This window comes from Xenopus laevis, chromosome 2L, assembly GCF_017654675.1.
Source record: "Xenopus laevis strain J_2021 chromosome 2L, Xenopus_laevis_v10.1, whole genome shotgun sequence".
In the NCBI taxonomy this organism is placed as follows: Eukaryota; Metazoa; Chordata; class Amphibia; order Anura; family Pipidae; genus Xenopus; species Xenopus laevis.
The window spans coordinates 34,308,547-34,326,762 of NC_054373.1; the positions used below are offsets into that span (position 1 = coordinate 34,308,547).

Here is an 18,216-nt window from a genome sequence, read left to right on the forward strand (position 1 = left end):
GAATCATTGTTTGCACTTAAACATTTGTGCAGTTCCTACTATTTTAGTATTGTGCTAGAAGGGCGATTCCTTGCCAGGTATCCTGGAAACAACCGCACCACTAAAACTGTTTGAAGAGGAGCAGAATATATCTATAGAGAATACTGTCAAGAAATAAAATTTAATGTCAACAAACCCGCATGTTATCTCTTGCTAACAATAGCAAGTCCTTAATTGGGAATGCTGACAGTCTGTAACACCACCTCTGCTGCAAGCCACAGGGAAATCAGTATTTCAAGACTCATGCTTGCCAGTATGTTCAACCACTAAGCTTTTTATTCGGCAGATTATACAGATTTCATTGCGACTTTCTCGCTATAACAGACAGACAGGTACTGCACTCAGTGAGTCTTGTGAAGTATCACAGATTTATTGAAAGAATCATTTATTCAACATATCGTGACCTTCACCAGGGACATGTATACAAACCAATATATATTATATACAGTATTTATTTACTGTGGGGGCTAGTTAATGTAAATACAAAGAATGACAGAAGTGCTGGTGAGAAAGCCAGAACGGCTATAAACCCATAAACAGTGTAATGATTAATGCACATTCCCTGCTTCCTTTTTTCTATGATAGAAGAGAATATGACAAGATCAGTTCAACCCTTATCTCCCTTAGATACTCCTACAACCCTCTTTGCATTGTAGCAGTTACTCTGCAGGAGTCTTCACAGTCTTCCCAACATCCATCCTTTTACCAGTAGCCTTAGGCCTTTAAACATGCCAGTGATCTCTCCCCTATAAAAACTAGTGGGGGGAGGCCCAGCCTGTGAGACTGATGTACAATCTTCTTTTTTTGCTATGTTTGAAGGGTATTGCATAGCGTAAAAAGAGAAACCTTAAAGGGTTAACCTTTGAGTTACGTGCAGTAGAGAGTCATATTCTGAGACAATTGGTTTTTAGTATTTGTCGTTTGAGTTATTTAGGATTTTATTCAGCAGCTCTCCAGTTATCTGGTTGCTAGGGTCCAAATTCCCCTAGCAACCATGCATTGATTTGAATAAGAGACTGGAATATGAATAGCAGAGGGTCTGAATAGAAAGAGGAGTTAATAAAAAGAAGCAATAACTATACTGTAAATTTGTAACTTTACAGAGTGTTTGTTTTTTAGATGGAGTCAGCGACCCCCTGGAAAGAGAAGACCAATTGAAAAGGTTCTTAGAACTGGCCATTCTGTAATATACTAAAAGTTAGCCTAAAGGTGAACCACCCCTTTAAAGCAGCACACTCGGGGCAGATTTATCAAGGGTCGAATTGAACATTCAAAACTTTTAATTTGTTTATGATTAAAACAGTCAAATCCGACTAGGGAGTTATTCAAATTTGATTTAAAAAAAAAAAAAAAAAAAAAATTAGATTTTTGAGATCTATCATACACTGGCCTCTTTAGAACTGTTTAAAGTCAATGGAAGACGTCCAGGGATCAATTTGGAGTCGTTTGCAGCCTTCCTGACATTCAAGTTTTTTTTCCCAGAGAAAGTTTTTTTCAAATTTTTAAAATTCAAATTGAATTCAATTATTCGGGTCAATTCCATTCATCTGTTTAAAAAATTCATTTATTTTTTCTTTTTTTTTTTTTAAATAAATTTCGACTGGTCGAATTTATGGGAGTTTAGGGGAGTTTTTAAAAACTCACATGAATTCAAAATTCGACCTTTGATGAATGTGCCTCCCAAGTGCCCCAGGGCTGCCACCAGAATAGTATTTACGAACAATCCTTTAAAAATCTCAAATCGTCATAAAACACGCGTTTCTCTCTAATACGGAGCTTCAGCAATAATCCTTCAAGCAAGCAAATTAAAATGAAAGTAGAGTAAGTTTTGTGGATGTCACAAATATCCTTCAATCATGTTTTTTTATTCTGCCACTAGGCGTTAACCCTTTAAATATATTTGACACACATTTATTAGACTGAACAATAAATACAACAAATAGAGGAATGGAGACGTGAGTGCCGATACACAAAGCAATAGTGCAGTTAGCTGAAGGTCAGGAAGAGGCTCGGGCTAGTTGATATATTCCAGCACTTGTTTCAGTTCCTCACAGTTGGAGACAACTTCAGGTATAGACAAGAGAGTCTGTAAGGGCAACAAAACATGACATTAAAACAGTGAAGGTCATTTACTAAAGAGGATACACAAGAGCGTTCGCTGTAGGATGTATTTTGGACACATTATGTGCAGAGGATCACCCTCATGGCTCCTTACAGTAATTGCACATTGTGCTTAATGTCACCCCTGCATTTTTTCTCAGCTACAAAGCACCAGAAAATACCCTGCCATAGACAATACTGAGAATTGTAGTACTGCTAAAGCAAGGCTGGTACTGAAGCACTGGCCATATGTATTTTACTGGCAGGGGTAGACCAATAAAACTGGCAGGAGAGCATGTGCAAGTGAAAACAAATATAATAGAGAGGTGGTGTGTCTTCTGAAGAATCCTCAACACTTGCCATGACTAGACTAGCTTACAGCGCCTGGCTGCTATTTTAGAACTTAAAGCTAATCATACATGGTGACCCCACCACACCTAAGAAAGATTCTTGATAAATGGGCTTTACATAACGGTACAGATATGGGATCTGTTGTCTGGAAACCCCTTAGCCAGAAAGGCCGTCTCCCATAAACACCATTTTATCAATATCATTTTCTCTGTAATAATAAAAAGTACCTTTTACTTGATCCAAACTAAGATATTAATTCTCATTGGAAGTAAAACCAGCCTATTGGGTATATTACATTTCTAAATGATTTTCGAGTAGACTTAAGGTATGAAGATCCAAATTACGGAAAGATCCCCAATCCCAAAAACATCAGATCCCGAGCATTTTGAATAGCAGATCCCATACTTGTAATAATAAATCCCAACTAAGATATAATTGATCCTTATTGGAGGGAAATCCAGCCTATTCGGTTTATTTAAAGGAATTCTGTCATGATTTTTTTTCAATTCTAAATTTTGAAATTGTTTACACTGCAAATAATTCTCTCTAAAATGTCATTCCTTAACCAGCAAGTGTATTTTTTTTAGTTGTAATATTGGTGTGTAGGCAGCCATCTCAACTCATTTTGCCTGGTCATGTGCTTTCAGAAAGAGCCAGCACTTAAGGATGGAACCGCTTTCTGGCAGGCTGCCGTTTTTCCTACTCTATGTAACTGAATGTGTCGCAGTGGGACCTGGATTTTACTATTGAGTGCTGTTCTTAGATCTACCAGGCAGCTGTTATCTTGTGTTACCTTCCCGTTTTTCTGTTGTTAGGCTGCTGGGGTGGAGGGGAGGGGAGGGGGGTGATATCACTCCAACTTGCAGTACAGCAGTAAAGAGTGACTGAAGTTTATCAGAGCATAAGTCACGACTGGGGGCAGCTGGGAAACTGACAAGATGTCTAGCACCATGTGAGATTTCAAAATTAAATATAAAAAATGAGTTTGCTCTTTTGAGAAATGGATTTCAGTACAGATGTCTGCTGGAGCAGCACTATAAACATTTTTCCCATGACAGTATCCCTTTAAAGGAAAACTATACCCCCCAAACAATGTAGATCTCTATTAAAGGATACTGAGTAAAACAGCTCATGTGTAAAACCCTGCTTCATGTAAATGAACCATTATCATAATAATATACTTTTTTAGTAGTATGTGCCATTGGGTAATCATAAATAGAAAATTGCCATTTTAAAAAATAAGGGCCGCCCCCAGAGATCGTAAGATTCACTGTGCATACATACAAACCACATGTTAGGTCACATGAGCCAATTAACAGACAGAGTTCTGCCTTTTGCTTCCTCACTTCTTCCTGTTACAGTTAGTGATGTAGTATTTCTGGTCAGGTGATCTCTGAGGCAGCACAGATAGTCACGAAATGGTGGTTCAAGGCAAGAGATGTAAAAGGGCAACATTTATGTAAATATATATTCCAGTTTGGTAAGATTCTTTAATATGTCATTCAATTTGATATAAACTATCTGTTGCTTAAGTATTCATTTTGGGGGTATAGTTTTCCTTTAATGTTTACATGATTTTCTAGTAGACAAGGTACGAAGATCCAAATTACAGAAAGATCTGTAAATTCCCAGGTCCCAAGCACACTGGATAACAGGTGGTTACAAGTAGCGTCTTTTGAATGCCTACAGTTTACCAAATATTCCTATCAGTATAGCTTCTTTTTAACATTCTATAATATATATCATACAGGTTTCATGGCTTTCCGTGCCTTTTGCACCTCCTTTTTTTCATGTGTTCAATACTTATTCCCTGTGTAATTCCACTTTATTACACAACTTAATTTACTTATTTGTTTTGATTTGTTACTGAGAAAACTGTTGACGTGCTCAAAACGTATTTTCCCTATAAAAATGAAGCTCACCCTTCTTATTTTCTCAATGATATCATCCAGCTTCTTTAACTCCAGCTCAGAGCGGGCAAGATTTCCTTCCAAGATATTCCTCTGTAGAGAGGGAAGAGATATTATTGAACTGCAGCAATAATCTCAGCTCTCCATGCTAAAGATCAATAAACAGAAATGAGCCAAACATGTGACATTCTCATCATAAAACATTTATTAACTGCTAAATAAAACAGTATGTCGCATGGCTAATAGGGGTTTAGATAAAGCCCTAGAATGAAATGTTTAGCAAAAGCGAAATTGTGGGTAGAGAACAGAGGCAAATAGAATTCCTTACCAATGAACACATTTCATGAAAGGGCAAGTGATATTTTTAATAGTTTTTATTTGCAAGTTATATTGACTGCTGGAAATAGATGGGTAGGATGGTCTGTAATCTTGATACGAGATGGGTTCCAAATTAAAGATTGTGTCAGTGATGTTTTAGTAACATGTAGGGCAACATATAACTTCTACTCAACGGTCAGTCTCCCACCTTCCAGCTTTAGCTTTTCATTTGCGGTCTGCTTCTGCTGCAACATTTCTAAATATTTTAAAATGCAGAGTAGTGCATGGGAGTTCTCAAGCACCATCTTCTTCCCATTTGCATCCTCTTCCGGGGCTCTTCGCCGACACAAAGCCTGAAGGAGCATGTGCAGTTCAGCTAGTCAGGAATCGGCTTCAAGGATAAGTAAACTTTTAAAGTGAATGTAAAATTGACGAGGGTGCTATTCTAATAACTTAAGTGCAATGTACATTCATTATTCTTTATTGCAAAAGTTCCACCCTCATCAATTATTTTAAAGGTTTACTTATGCTTTCAACTGTGCATGCTCCTGTAAATAACGGCATCTTTCAGTGTAATACACAGAACAGGGAGGGAGAGGTGTGGGGGCCAAAGGCAGGCAGTTAAGGGGGGCTGTTGTTCTTAGAGGGGTTGGTTCTCCTTTAAAGGAGTTGTTCACCTTCCAAACACGTTTTTTCAATTCAGTTGTTTTCAGATTGTTCCCCCAGAAATAAAGACTTTTATCAATTACTTTTCATTATGTATTTTTTACTTTTTTTCCAAAAATCTTAGTTTAAAGTTGAATGTTCGTGTCTCTGGTGTTTGAGTCTGGCAGCTCAGTAATTCAGGTGCAGACTCTGAACTGTTACAATATTGAGTTGATCCATTTCTCAGCAGCATCTCTGGAATATTAGCAACTATTGTATCAATTCTAACAGCTGCCTTTAATGAAACCTAGAGATTCTGCTCAGCAGGGACAAAGATAAGAAATGTATCAATTAAATGTATCAATTTAGAACAGTTTACAGGGTCGGTGACCCCACCTTTCCAGGGCTGCTTCAGAAGGTGAAAAATTACACTTCAATATTAGATAAACGTGACACATAGAAAATAGAAAGTAATCGGAAAAAGTAGTGATTTCTGGTGATCTATCTGAAAACATCTAGTTGTTGGAAGGTGAACCACCACTTTAAGTGCAGAATAAACATTCATACAAGTATAATACATAATGTGCATAATAACAAATCCAGTTAAATCCAATTTAAATAGAAGTGAAACTTGTCTCTGAAAATGTTTTTGCACAATTAATTTCTCCAATTTTTTTACATAACATTACAAAGATGGTCAAAATATATGGTCCATCTTAGAATGCATACAATCAATATACAAGTATGGAAACCATTCTGCTACAGCTTCAAGGAGGGGCCATTATTTCTCAAGTTGGTTGCTAACAATACCCAACATGCTCTGATCATGCAGAGCAATAAACTTCTATCTAATGAAAGGCAATCATTCTGCCACATTTCATTAAAATAATTCATCCAAGAATCATAATTTTTTTGACGTGGCTGTGTTTGTGCAAAACATACGACACTATAAATATGCTTATTTACACTAAACAAACACAGTCGTGTATAGGCCACTGCTGGGATCTGCAGTTCTGCCACAACAGGAGCTTCCACTAAAACTGAGTTATTGGAAGAAGATTTCTATATTAACTTGTTGACGGCTATTAAATGGTTCACTGGAAAAGAAAATGTTATACAAAACAAGATTACTCTGGGGACCTTCTGATATTCCAATTCTAAATGCAATCCTTGTGCCTACTGAAATTGCATATTTAATAGCAATAGCATGGTATGTCTGCACTGCTCTGAGATACGAGTAAAATTATTTGCCCCATCATGAACATGACTGTAAATACGAACTCCGAACTCATAGGTATTAAAGTTAGATGACCGAATAATTAATTTAGCACTTGGTAAACTGTATAACTAGTGTATAACTGGGAGCCCTACCCCCTATTTTTTTTTTTTTTTTTTTAGTTCAGGATGAATTTTAAGATGTTTTGAGACAGAAATGTCTTCAGTCCAGCTTGCTGTGGAACCCAAAAGGTGACTAGAAGGGGATTGATTTAATTCGGTTTACAGAATCACCAAGTACTTACATGTCTCATTGCTCGATGTAGAAGTTCAGACTTTGAATTTTCAGTGTCCACAAGCATCAGTCTTAGTTTTCTCAACTTGAGGGAAGAAAAAAAGCAAAATCATTTTATTTCAATTTGCCTATAATAGAGGTTATGTAATAAAAGGCCCTAAGTTTGCCCAGGAGCAGTGATCCATAGCTGCCAATCAGCAGGAAGCATTTACTGGTCACCTGTTTAAAAGCAAACATCTTATTGGTTGCTATGTGTTACTGCTCCTGGGCAAAATAAGTGTCTTTTATTACAAATATTATGAGAAACCATTTTAAAGAAAAAACATAAATAACTGACCCAACTGCAAGAACAAATTATTCACAGACAGATGGCAAAAGCAGTATCTGACAATATTCATTAGCTTAATAAAGCACCACCAGTGTAGGAACATTAAGCAAACAGAAATCAATGATCAGAAGCATGTGTGCAGGAACCCAGGACTACATTGGTATCCAGAACTGGATGTGGAGCAGCCAAATATGCCGTCAACCCCACTCTGTGCAATTTCTGTGGGTCATCTCGGATCTTTTGAAATGCCAATGATTGGGATGTAGAGGGGACACTATGCAGGAATGTGTGGGATTTAGTCATTTTTAGAGAACTAAAGCCGAACGACGGGCAGAAATGTTGTACATTATGTTTTGTGCTTCTGTACCAGCCAAAGGCAACCACAGCCCTTTAGCAGTAAAGATCTGTGTTTCTGAAGATGCCCCAGTAGCTCCCCATCTTCTTTTCTGCTGACTCACTGCACATATTTGTAGTTAATTGTAGTTTGTAGTTAATTTGGCCAGATCAGTAGCACTTCCACTGTATTAAATATTTTTACTTAGCCTTGGAGTGCTCCCACAGCCCCCTTTTTTGAATTTTTTTTGTAGCGGAGTTATTCTGCCGGATGTCTAGCAGTTATGCTGCAGGCCAAGATTCCATGTTGTTGTAGCACCCACATCCATCCCTTTAAATGGTAGTCCAATGCCTTTAAAAATAGGTGTTGGTTTGGGCAGTCTCTCTTTTAAAAGCTAGTGGCGGGGGAGGATTAAGCCTGTAGAACCAATGCTGTGGTCTAGGCAATCTCTCTCTTTTAAAAGCTAGTGGCGGGGAAGAACTGAGCCCTCTTGAGCAAAACCAATGCCCAGGTAAGGAGACACTTATCCCAAGAAATACAACCATGCAGAGAGGTGCCAGCCTTTGAATACTATAAAGAGTTAAGGACCGCCATATGGGGTTTACCTTGATGTGGTACGGTGACTTAATTTTATGATCATAACTTTGTAACTAAAAACCCCTGTTTTTGTTAATACATGCATTTGCATAGATATTGGATTACTTATGAAACAGGGGACCAGGAAATGTGCATTGATCAATCCCCTTCTGATTTAGTGCACATGCTCAGTTACTGAGCTTTGGGACATACACACAATATACTGAATATATATCATATAAATGTCACAATATAAGTAAATAATTATTGGCACATGGCAGCTCAGAAAGCAGCACAATTAGCATCAGAATTTAATATTCAGCCCTGCAGCATCAGCTTATATGGCAGATCAGCCTCTTTTCTGCCTGATGATTTGCGACGACCCCTAAGCTCAGCTTCTTAACAGATGCTCAGAGCCCACTGAGCATGTGAGTGTCACAGACACTCCTAATAAAATCCAAGAAGTGAAACTCTTGTGTGAAGGCCTGGATCATTACAACTATACAGATGTTGGTTCAATAAGTTTAGTATATAAAAGAAGGCATTTCTCATTTATAGGGTTTAGTTCTCCTTTAAAAAATGTGATAAAATGAGAATTATTTATATAGACTATAACGTATTTCCTGGAAAATAATGCTGCCCTAAAATAATTTGCTTATAATGTTCTCATGGCACTGCCTACTAATTCTAAACCATTTCCAGAAAGCACAATGATGTTATTTGAAAATAATTGCTATGAAACCCCACACCTGTAGGTAGGTTTTTTTTGTTATTTATAGAAGTTCAGATCGTGTTTATACACCTTTTCTACACTGCCCCAACTCAATAAGCTCATGTCAAAAACTGGAGTCAGTTTTCACATTACAATCATACAGTCTCTCTCAGGTATCTGAGACTACATGGAAATATTAACACAATATAAAGGGAAAGCATTCTGAAGAACAAGCTAAAAAGCATCCGATGCAAACACGACTGGTGTGGTGCCTGATTTGTAGAACTCACATCCTTATGTAAAAGTAGTTTCTCCTGCATCCAGTCTCTAGCTGCTTCATTGGGGTTCTTTGAAAGCTCATCTTTAAGGACTAGCACTTCACTTTCACACTGCTGTAGAGAGCGCTTTAATGTTGCATTTTCTTGCGACATGCCCTAAAAATAAATTAAAATAATGAGAATACTGGAACATTCTTAAAAATATGAATTGAAATATAATTCGAAACTACTAAAAACTGTTTTTTGTGAGCAGTCTGAAGGAATCATCCATATAGTTTATTTCAATTAACCTCAATTATAGCAGCTATAGTGCAACGTGCATCTGATAATGCTGTGCTCCATGTAAAGTGCAGAGCAAAGCAAATCTCACAGGCACAAATGTGCAATTAAGACTCTTGAATTTGCACTTGTGGGATTAATAAACAAGCTCTGTGCGATGGATTCCTGCAGTGACAGATGGATGCAACTGAAAGGCACAGCAGAAGGAAAGGGCAGTATTCAATGGTCAGTGTCAGTAGGTGAAGGCTCTGCTACACCTGCCATTTCCTTCATGGTCAATCTATTATTAATTACAACAATAAAGATCAATAATTAAAACAGTAAAATGCATTTGAATCTGGTTTCTTATTTGTAAAACAGACCAAAAAAAAAACCCAAAAGTTACCTCTAGTACTTTATCCTTGCTAACTTGCTGTAATAACCTCTGTTCCTGTTCATTGACTATTTCCTCAAGCTTTTGAAGGCACTGGAAGAGAAAGGACTTGTTAAAAATAGGCCCTAAACTGTACAGACAGTAGACCCAGTAGCTGCATGAGGGGTAATCAGTTTAGAGGGCCTGGTCACTTACATTGAGAGTAAACACTTTACTCTGCAGGCAGTATAGACTCTGTCACGGACAGGCAAATAGTTACTATACAAGCACTTGGAAACCTTAAAGGAGAAACAAACCCCTTATAAAAAAACCCTACCCCCCCATAGACCCCACTCCCACCCCCCTAGCCCAGCTGCTACCCGGGCAAATGCCCCAAACTTTTTACCTACCCTTCGGTGCAGAATCAGGGATCGGAGTTCACGTCAGCCATCTTCTGGCTCTTTGGTAATCTGAGAATGAGACCAGCGTGGCGGCGCATGTGCCGAAATTGACTGAAACTGCCGAAGACATGAAGACTCAGAAGATGGCTGCCGTGAACTCGGATCCCTAAATCTGAACAGAGGGGCAAGTAAAAAGTTAGGGGCATTTGTCCGGGGTAGCAGCTAGGCTGGGGGGAGGAGAGAGGTAGGGTCTATGTGGGGTAGGGGTTTGTTTCTCCTTTAAATATATTGTTGCTTCCCCTGCAACTTCTGCTCCGCCTCTACAGTTTGCAAGTTCATGGCCGCTTCAAGAGCACACTCACCTGCTGCTTACTGGTAATGCAATCCTCCAGATTCTTATTTTTCCTTTTTAGAATTTCAATCTCTTCCATCAAATCACGTTTATCGATTAAGTTTTTGAAGTTCATATTCTGTAGCTTCTCCTTTAGGTCCGATCTTAAGGGAAACACACAAATATTTAGGTGGCTGTGGGTAATTCTAACCAGAAGTGAAAAAAAAAAAAAAACAGGCGATTTTCTAAGCATAACCGTTTTGATTTATCTTTAGATGTAAATATCAATTATTGTTATAAATGACACTATACATAAGGTCATTCCTTTCCTTATAAAGTGAGTTTGAACTTCAAATGCAGTGGCAACTTCAGTATTGTGTTTTACTAGCCTTAAGTGGTCCTGAAGGTGAACATCATGCTAGATATAAAGCATTTTGTAAACTGGTAATCAGAAGCGCACTAAAATACTGTGTGTATTCAATACGTAAGGCGACCCGCCCAAGATGGCGCCGACGGCCCTTCTCCACCTGAGTCGTCGGAGGGGCCTGGGCCTGATACAAACATGGCTCCTGTTTTGGCCGCCATTGCAACCTGTCAGGCTACTTTGACTGCCCGAATTGATGAGGTGAAGGTTGATTTGTCTCTCATTAAGGTCGACCTGCAGACTATAAGGGAACGCACAGCGGAGGTTGAGGCTAGAGTGAGCAATCTCGAAGACTCCTGTCCGCGTGGTGGGTCTCCCAGAGGGCTCGGAAGGTGAGCATGCGGTGGACTTTGCCGAATCGTGGCTTCAGACCCTATTGCCACAGGCCACTTTCACAGCGCACTTCACAGTGGAGAGGGCACACCACGTCCCAGGGAGGCCCAGACCACCGGGAGCCCCACCACGCCCGTTCCTTATCCGACTTTTGCACTTCAGGGACAGAGACACTGCTTTGACCGCAGCTCGGTCGATGGGGAAGCTTGAGTTTAACGGCGCCACAATCTCCTTGTACCCGGATTATTCCACGCACCTGCAGAAACTACGCAGCACTTTTACTGAAGTCAAGAAAAGGTTGCGGGATCGTAATCTTATTTACTCCATGCTGTACCCCGCGCGACTCAAAGTCGTGGAGGGCAACAAGGCTCATTTCTTTTCCGTTCCGGAAGACGCCCTGGAGTGGCTAGAAGCGAGGCCTAGACGAAGCCCTAGGCCATGACCCACAGTGTCGCTTCAGGAACCCTCCCTAACCTGGACTCGTATGGGGCTTCCCTGGCTCCTCCACTAATTGGGTGCGGCCGCTCACACTTGGCCTGGCTCCTGTGGGCTTACAGGTACTTACTTGTTGTATCGTTTACGGGCTACTAAGCTGTTACTGTATTTTTTCTCACACGGACGCTATGCAATTACACAACTTTTGGGCGTGTGGCTTGTCCTCTGTGTCGAGTTACCCTTTCTGGTTTACAAATGACTATAGTTGGACTCCGTTGTGTGCCTTGATTGCCTCCCTCTGGGTGGAAGCCTCCGACTTATGGCTACCCTGCTCCTGAGTCTGAGGATACCCCTATCTCCACGCCTGATCGGCATGACAGTTGCCTTATTCCTGTCCGTTTTAGCCTCCCACACGGAGTCCGGCGTTGCCGTACGCCTTATAGAACTTACCAAGTGGCTAACTCCTCTTCACAGGCTCTGACCACCCTTCGGCCAAGAGTAATGTTTGGTTTGGGACCCTCTCAAGATCCGTATCTGCACAGTGGAAACGTGTTTGCCAGGTTCAGATGTCCTACAATTTTTTGTCCATCAGCTGTTCCTTTGGTCCTGCTGATTTCCAGCCCACGGCTCGCTTTCGCAGATCTCTCAGCTGGTAGCGACTGAGCTATGGGCAACCACTTTCTCCAGTTCCATGACGTTTGGGATATTAAGCCCGCTGTACTTTCAGGACTGGGCAGGGTGGGGGGGTGTTTTTGGGGTATGTATGGGTTTGTATTGTGTTCTTTCTCCCTCTCTTCTCTCTGTCCTTCTGTCTTTTTAGTTTTTTTTTGGTTTTGGCTGGAATGTTTGCTCTCAACTTACCTTGATGATCGAGGTGTCGCCTGGGTGCCATGGAGTCGAATTGGGGATTGTGAGTATATATTGTCTCTGTGGGTTACCATGTCTGTAGTAACTATTGTATCTTGGAATGTGAGAGGTTTGAACGATAGGGTTAAACGTGCATTGGTTTTTAACCAATACGTACAACCCTCACATTCTTTTGCTTCAAGAAACGCATTTGACAGGGAATAGGGTCCTGGCTTTGCGCAAACCCTGGGCGTCCCATACGTATCATACCACGTTCTCTTCTTATGCTAGAGGTACGTCTCTCCTTATCCGTAAGGGCCTCCCTTTAGACTTTCTTGATATTCGCTCTGATAGGTTAGGCCGTTACCAGATATTGGCATGTACCATAGCTGGAAACCCTCTTTTATTGGTGAATGTATACATTCCCCCCCCTTTCACTGATGTGGTGCTTAAGGAAATATATCAGGGTATAGTACAACTTCCCCCGGCCCCCCTTTGCATTATGGGAGATTTTAATGCCTGCTTCAATCCTGCTATGGACAGACTTTCTACAACGGCCCCCACCACCTCGAAACTTGCAGAATGGGCAATGGCTTATGGCTTGACTGATGTTTAGAGGTGGAAGTTCCCCGAGAGACAAGAGTTCTCCTGCTATTCGGCCACTCACCACTCTCTTTCTAGAATAGACTTGGCTCTGCTCTCCCCAGATCTCTTGCCTAAAGTACGTGAGATCCGATACCTACCCAGAGCAATCTCCGACCATGCTCCCTTACTCCTCTCGCTAGCCCCGATTCCAGACCCTACCTCTAGGCAGTGGAGACTTAGCCCCTTCTGGTTAAAGAATGAGACTGTGGTAACCAACTCCACGACCGCCATTACACATTATTGGCAGGATAACCGATTGTCTGCTTCCCCCCAAATTACGTGGGATGCCCTCAAAGCTGTTCTGAGAGGTAACTTAATAGCATCTATAGCTGCGGTGCGGGCACATGGTAAGGATGCTTTGGAGACTTTGGAATTGGCTGTGAGGGAATCCGAATCTGCTTACATACTTGACCCATCATTGGGCAGTCATGCAGAATTTGCGTCGGCTCTTAGACGCCTAAATCTATACAGGATAGAACTAACTAAGAAAAAAATGCTCCATGCCACTAGCACCATGTTTGCCCTAGGGGACAAAAATGGAAAACCGCTGGCGTTTCTAGCCAAGGCACAGGAGACCTCCACTGCCATTCCCAAAATCAAAACGTGCTCTGGGGCTGTCCTTACCTCTCCTAAGGATATTTCTTTGGCGTTTAGTGAGTTTTATAAAGCTTTGTACGCTTCTACCGCCCACTACTCTGCAGCAGAACTGCACGAATATCTTGACACTATACCCATCCCAAAACTCTCTCAGGCCCAGGCTACGTTTATAGATGCCCCCATTTCCCAATTTGAGCTGGCTGAAGCCATTTTATCCTTTCCCTCAGGGAAGGCCCCCGGACCGGACGGTTTTCCTATAGACTGGTACAAGATTCATGTCAAGGAACTTGTCCCCATTCTCCATGAAACACTATCCTCTGCCTTTCGGGACTTCTCCTTTCCAAAATCATTTGCTGAAGCGACTATTGTCCTTATTCCGAAACCCGGGAAGGATGAACTACTATGCTCCTCCTATCGCCCAATCTCCCTTCTGAATATGGAGGTTAAAATCCTTGCTAAAGTGTTGGCCAATCGATTGTACAAGGTGGTGTCGACTTTGGTGGAACCTGACCAATCTGGATTCATGCCTACCAAATCTACCTCATTTAACCTTAGAAGGCTATTTCTTAATTTACAATTGCCTCATGAGAATGTAGGATCCAGATTGGTGGTTTCCCTCGATACGGCCAAGGCTTTCGATTCCATTGAGTGGCCTTACCTCTGGGAAGTCTTGTTTAGAATGGGATTCGGCCCTGCTTTCATAAAATGGGTCCAATTACTGTACAAGGAGCCCCAGGCAGCCATCAGGGTTAATGGGATACTTTCACCTGCCTTTAGCTTATCCCGGGGTACCCGACAGGGCTGCCCTCTCTCTCCCCTCCTTTTCGCCCTGGCCATCGAGCCTATGGCCATTGAGATTCGGCAATCCCCCTTAGTCAGAGGCCTTCTCTATAGAACAGTTGAGGAAAAGATTTCAATGTATGCAGACGACACACTACTCTATCTTGCTGATCACCACATCTCTTTGCAGTCCTCCTTGGGTATTGTCAAGCGTTTTGGGAACTTCTCAGGCCTCCAAATAAATTGGGATAAGTCTATGATTTTTCCTTTAGACAGTCTGTCCCCAGATATGCTGGACCCTCAATGTGAACTGCAAGTAGTCCACTCTTTCAAATACTTAGGGTTACACATTCATAGGCACCCATCCACGTTTCTATTGCACAATCTCCAGCCACTTTTACACCAATTCAAATTGACCCTGGACCACTGGGCAAACCTACCCCTTACTCTTATTGGCAGAATCAACATCTGCAAGATGGTTTTCCTGCCGAAATTTTTGTATGTTCTGGGTAACACTCCGTGTCATATCCCGAAAAAGTCTCTACAGGAGATTGATCGTATCCAGTCCGCATTCATCTGGGGGAACAAGACCCCGACACTCTCCTGCGCAACTCTGAATGCCTTGCCTGAAAATCTAGGCCTCGCATCCCCTAACTATGAGTTGTATTATTTAGCCTCACAGAGTACTCATATAGCTAATTGGCGATGCTTTGATACTGAAAATCCTGCATCGACCTTGGAAGCCCTTTACTTTACCTCTATAGAAAGCCTTAAGAATGCTTTGTATAGGTGCAGGAAGGATATCAGCCCCTTACCACCGGTGCTTGATGCTACTAAAAGAGCTTGGGATGTCATGCTACACCTAACGGACACGACAGGGAGTATTTCTCCCGAAACGCCCCTGTGGGGCAATAGTAATCTAGTGCACTTTTCTACTTTTTCGGAGGCGGGGAAGTGGGCTAGACTTGGAGTTAAACATGTCAAACACCTGTACACTGACAATGTTTTGAACACCTTTCCCCTCCTGCAACAGGCCACCTCCCATCCTAACCTTTCTGAGTTCAGATACCTGCAGATTGCTCACTTGTGCACTGCCCAGTTCCCCACGCCCCCACTTGTGCAGTCTCCTGACATTGAGGACCTGATCTCCCGCCCACTTAAGGTGAAGCTCCTTTCTAAGTCCTACAAGCTGCTCCTATCTCGGAAATATGACCCACGCCCTAGAGTTAAATATAAATGGGAAGCCAGTGGGATTCAGTTAACCCAAGATGACTGGGACGAAATTATTGGTTCTTTGTATAAACCCCTTGTCAGCACTAGGGACAAACTGGTTCAGTTTAAAATTGTGCATCAGACCTATCTCACCCCTCAAAAACTACATGCTATGGGTAAACGTGATCTACCTAAGTGTCCGAGGTGTAGTGAACAGCTAGCCGATTTTCTTCATATGATGTGGCATTGTCCTGCTGTGCACAGGTTTTGGCACCAGGTCACTCAATTTATGGGAACAGAACTAGCCCTGCCCCAGGTACTTAACCCGGCCACTTGTCTGTTGGGATTAGTAGACTCCATGGTACCCAGAGCCCGAACTAGAACCTTAATGAGACTGCTTTTGTTCTACGGTAAAAAGACTGTTGCACTTCACTGGATGGGACCATCACCCCCGACTTTGCAGCACTGGATCGCCCTTGTCAACTCTCAATTGGAACTTTACAAACTTACCTATGTGGCGAGAGGGTGTCCAGGGAAATTTGAAGATGTCTGGTCTCCATGGACTGAATCACTAGCGACCTCACTGTAACTGTCATTTGTGCCTCCAGCAAAATTATTGCTATTTATTATTTTTTCTTTCTTCTCTCTTTCTTACCCTCTTTCCCCCCCTAATTTCTATGTGTTGTTAAAATTCAATAAAAAGCATTCTTTAAAAAAAATACTGTGTGTATAAAGGATAAACAAGAATCTAATATGGGCATCCGAATATTAAAAATATATCAACAATATTGCTTAAATGGACTATTATAGAAAAGATAAAATGTGCAAACATCTAAGAGATAAGTATATCACTCACATTTCTCTCTTAAGGTCTTCAATATCTTGTTTCTTCACTCCAATGACATGTGAAGAGGAGACGGCAAAGTTTGACACAATTTCACCTAATTCACATATGACACCCGGAAGAGTTTCCCCCTTGTTATCTGCAGTTTAAAAGAATGAAGAGAATTTATAATGCATTTATAAATGTATGGGATCTGTTATCCAGAATGCTCGGGACCTGTGGTTTTCTGAATAACGGTTCTTTCCGTAATTTGGGTCTTCATGCCTTAAGTCTACTAGAAATTCATTTAAACATTTAATAAACCCAATAGGCTGGTTTTGCTTCCAATAAGTATTAATTATATCTTAGTTGGGATCAAGTACAAGCTACTGTTTTATTATTACAGAGAAAAGGGAAATCATTTTAAAAAATTTGGATTATAAATGGAGTCTATGGGAGACTGGATTTCGGGTTTCCGGATAAGGGATCCTGTACCTGTAGTGATATACAGGTTGAGCTTTTCTTGACCCGCAACCACCCAACCCCTAATCCGGCCCACTATGTCCCCTCTATTTATAGACCTGTGCACGCAAATATGACAGTTTTGGTTCCTCTTAAATCTGATTTGATTATTTTCAGTGCTTGCATTTTAAGTTATTAGGAGTCTGAGACGTTACATTTTTTGGCAACTCAAACTCCAGATACCCAAAAGTGGGAATGAAGCCAGTTTAGGGCTGAGATGAAGTTAGGCAGGGCCCCATGCGTGTCATAGTACTTGGCTGCCCCCAGGCTAGAGCAATAGAGTGGCTGCACAGTGGTGGGAAAAAGAGGGGCGGACCCAGGGGGGGTTGGTTGCTGGAGCTGGGTCCAGACACCCAAAATTGCTTACGACTTCACAGCTAAAACTGCCCATCATTCTTCCTTGTCCATTAAATAGCAACCAATAATATATACAGGAAATACCAATGCAAACGCAATGCTTAGAAATGATGGAGGGGCTGAAACTAAATTTCTGAGATGTGCCTCTACCTGCTGCTCTTAGCAGAAACCCAGCCTCTAGTTAAACTACACTGGCTAGTGAGTGCTATCACAGACAATGTATAGCTACATAGCACCCAAAAATAATTTAAAAATAAAGTACCTGCAGTGGGGGAGGTCACTGGTTTTACAACGGTAAAGGCACTTGTCTCACTCCAAAGGCTTTCAGCATTTTTGGCTGCAGGGTGAAAGAGAAAGAAAGGACAGATTAGAGGTTTGCGAGACAACAACAAAGTAATACAATAAGTAAGAATTTATATCTGTTACATTCATACCTGTTTTGGCTTGTTCAGACTGAGGCTTTTTGGTGCTATTGATCATGTAAGTAGAGGAGCAACTCTTAAGTCCTCTCGCAGGTGTCTCTGGCATTTGGGAAGCGCCTGATACCTGTTCAGATCATTATAGAATTTATTGTTCAAATCATTATATAATTTACTCAAGGATTTTAAACAAGTAAAATTGCTTTTGTAATTACAATGCCAGGATAACCAGAACACATTTTGGTGAATGAAAGCAGTGTCTGTCGTTTTTTGTTCAACAGAAATAGACGTTTTTTCAACTACTTTCTATTTGTGACCATTTTTCTAATATTGAAACTTAAAATATTCATTTTTCACCA

At 41.2% G+C, this 18,216-nt stretch overlaps 1 protein-coding gene across 4 annotated transcripts in view; it reads right to left on the minus strand.

Annotated features, from left to right (window-relative positions):
- Positions 1–297: 297 nt before the first annotated feature.
- Positions 298–18,216, minus strand: part of LOC108707956 (sperm-associated antigen 5) — a 46,428-nt gene continuing 28,509 nt past the window's right edge. For all 4 annotated transcript variants that reach the window (XM_018246123.2, XM_018246125.2, XM_018246124.2 and 1 more), the window contains exons 18-26: positions 17,873–17,984; positions 17,701–17,775; positions 16,593–16,719; positions 10,496–10,628; positions 9,766–9,846; positions 9,114–9,257; positions 6,884–6,958; positions 4,413–4,493; positions 298–2,125 (exon numbers count right to left, since the gene is read on the minus strand). In XM_018246123.2, the coding sequence (XP_018101612.1) occupies positions 2,054–2,125; positions 4,413–4,493; positions 6,884–6,958; positions 9,114–9,257; positions 9,766–9,846; positions 10,496–10,628; positions 16,593–16,719; positions 17,701–17,775; positions 17,873–17,984 (900 nt within the window). In that variant the 3' untranslated portion in view covers positions 298–2,053. The remainder of the gene's footprint in view (positions 2,126–4,412; positions 4,494–6,883; positions 6,959–9,113; positions 9,258–9,765; positions 9,847–10,495; positions 10,629–16,592; positions 16,720–17,700; positions 17,776–17,872; positions 17,985–18,216) is intronic.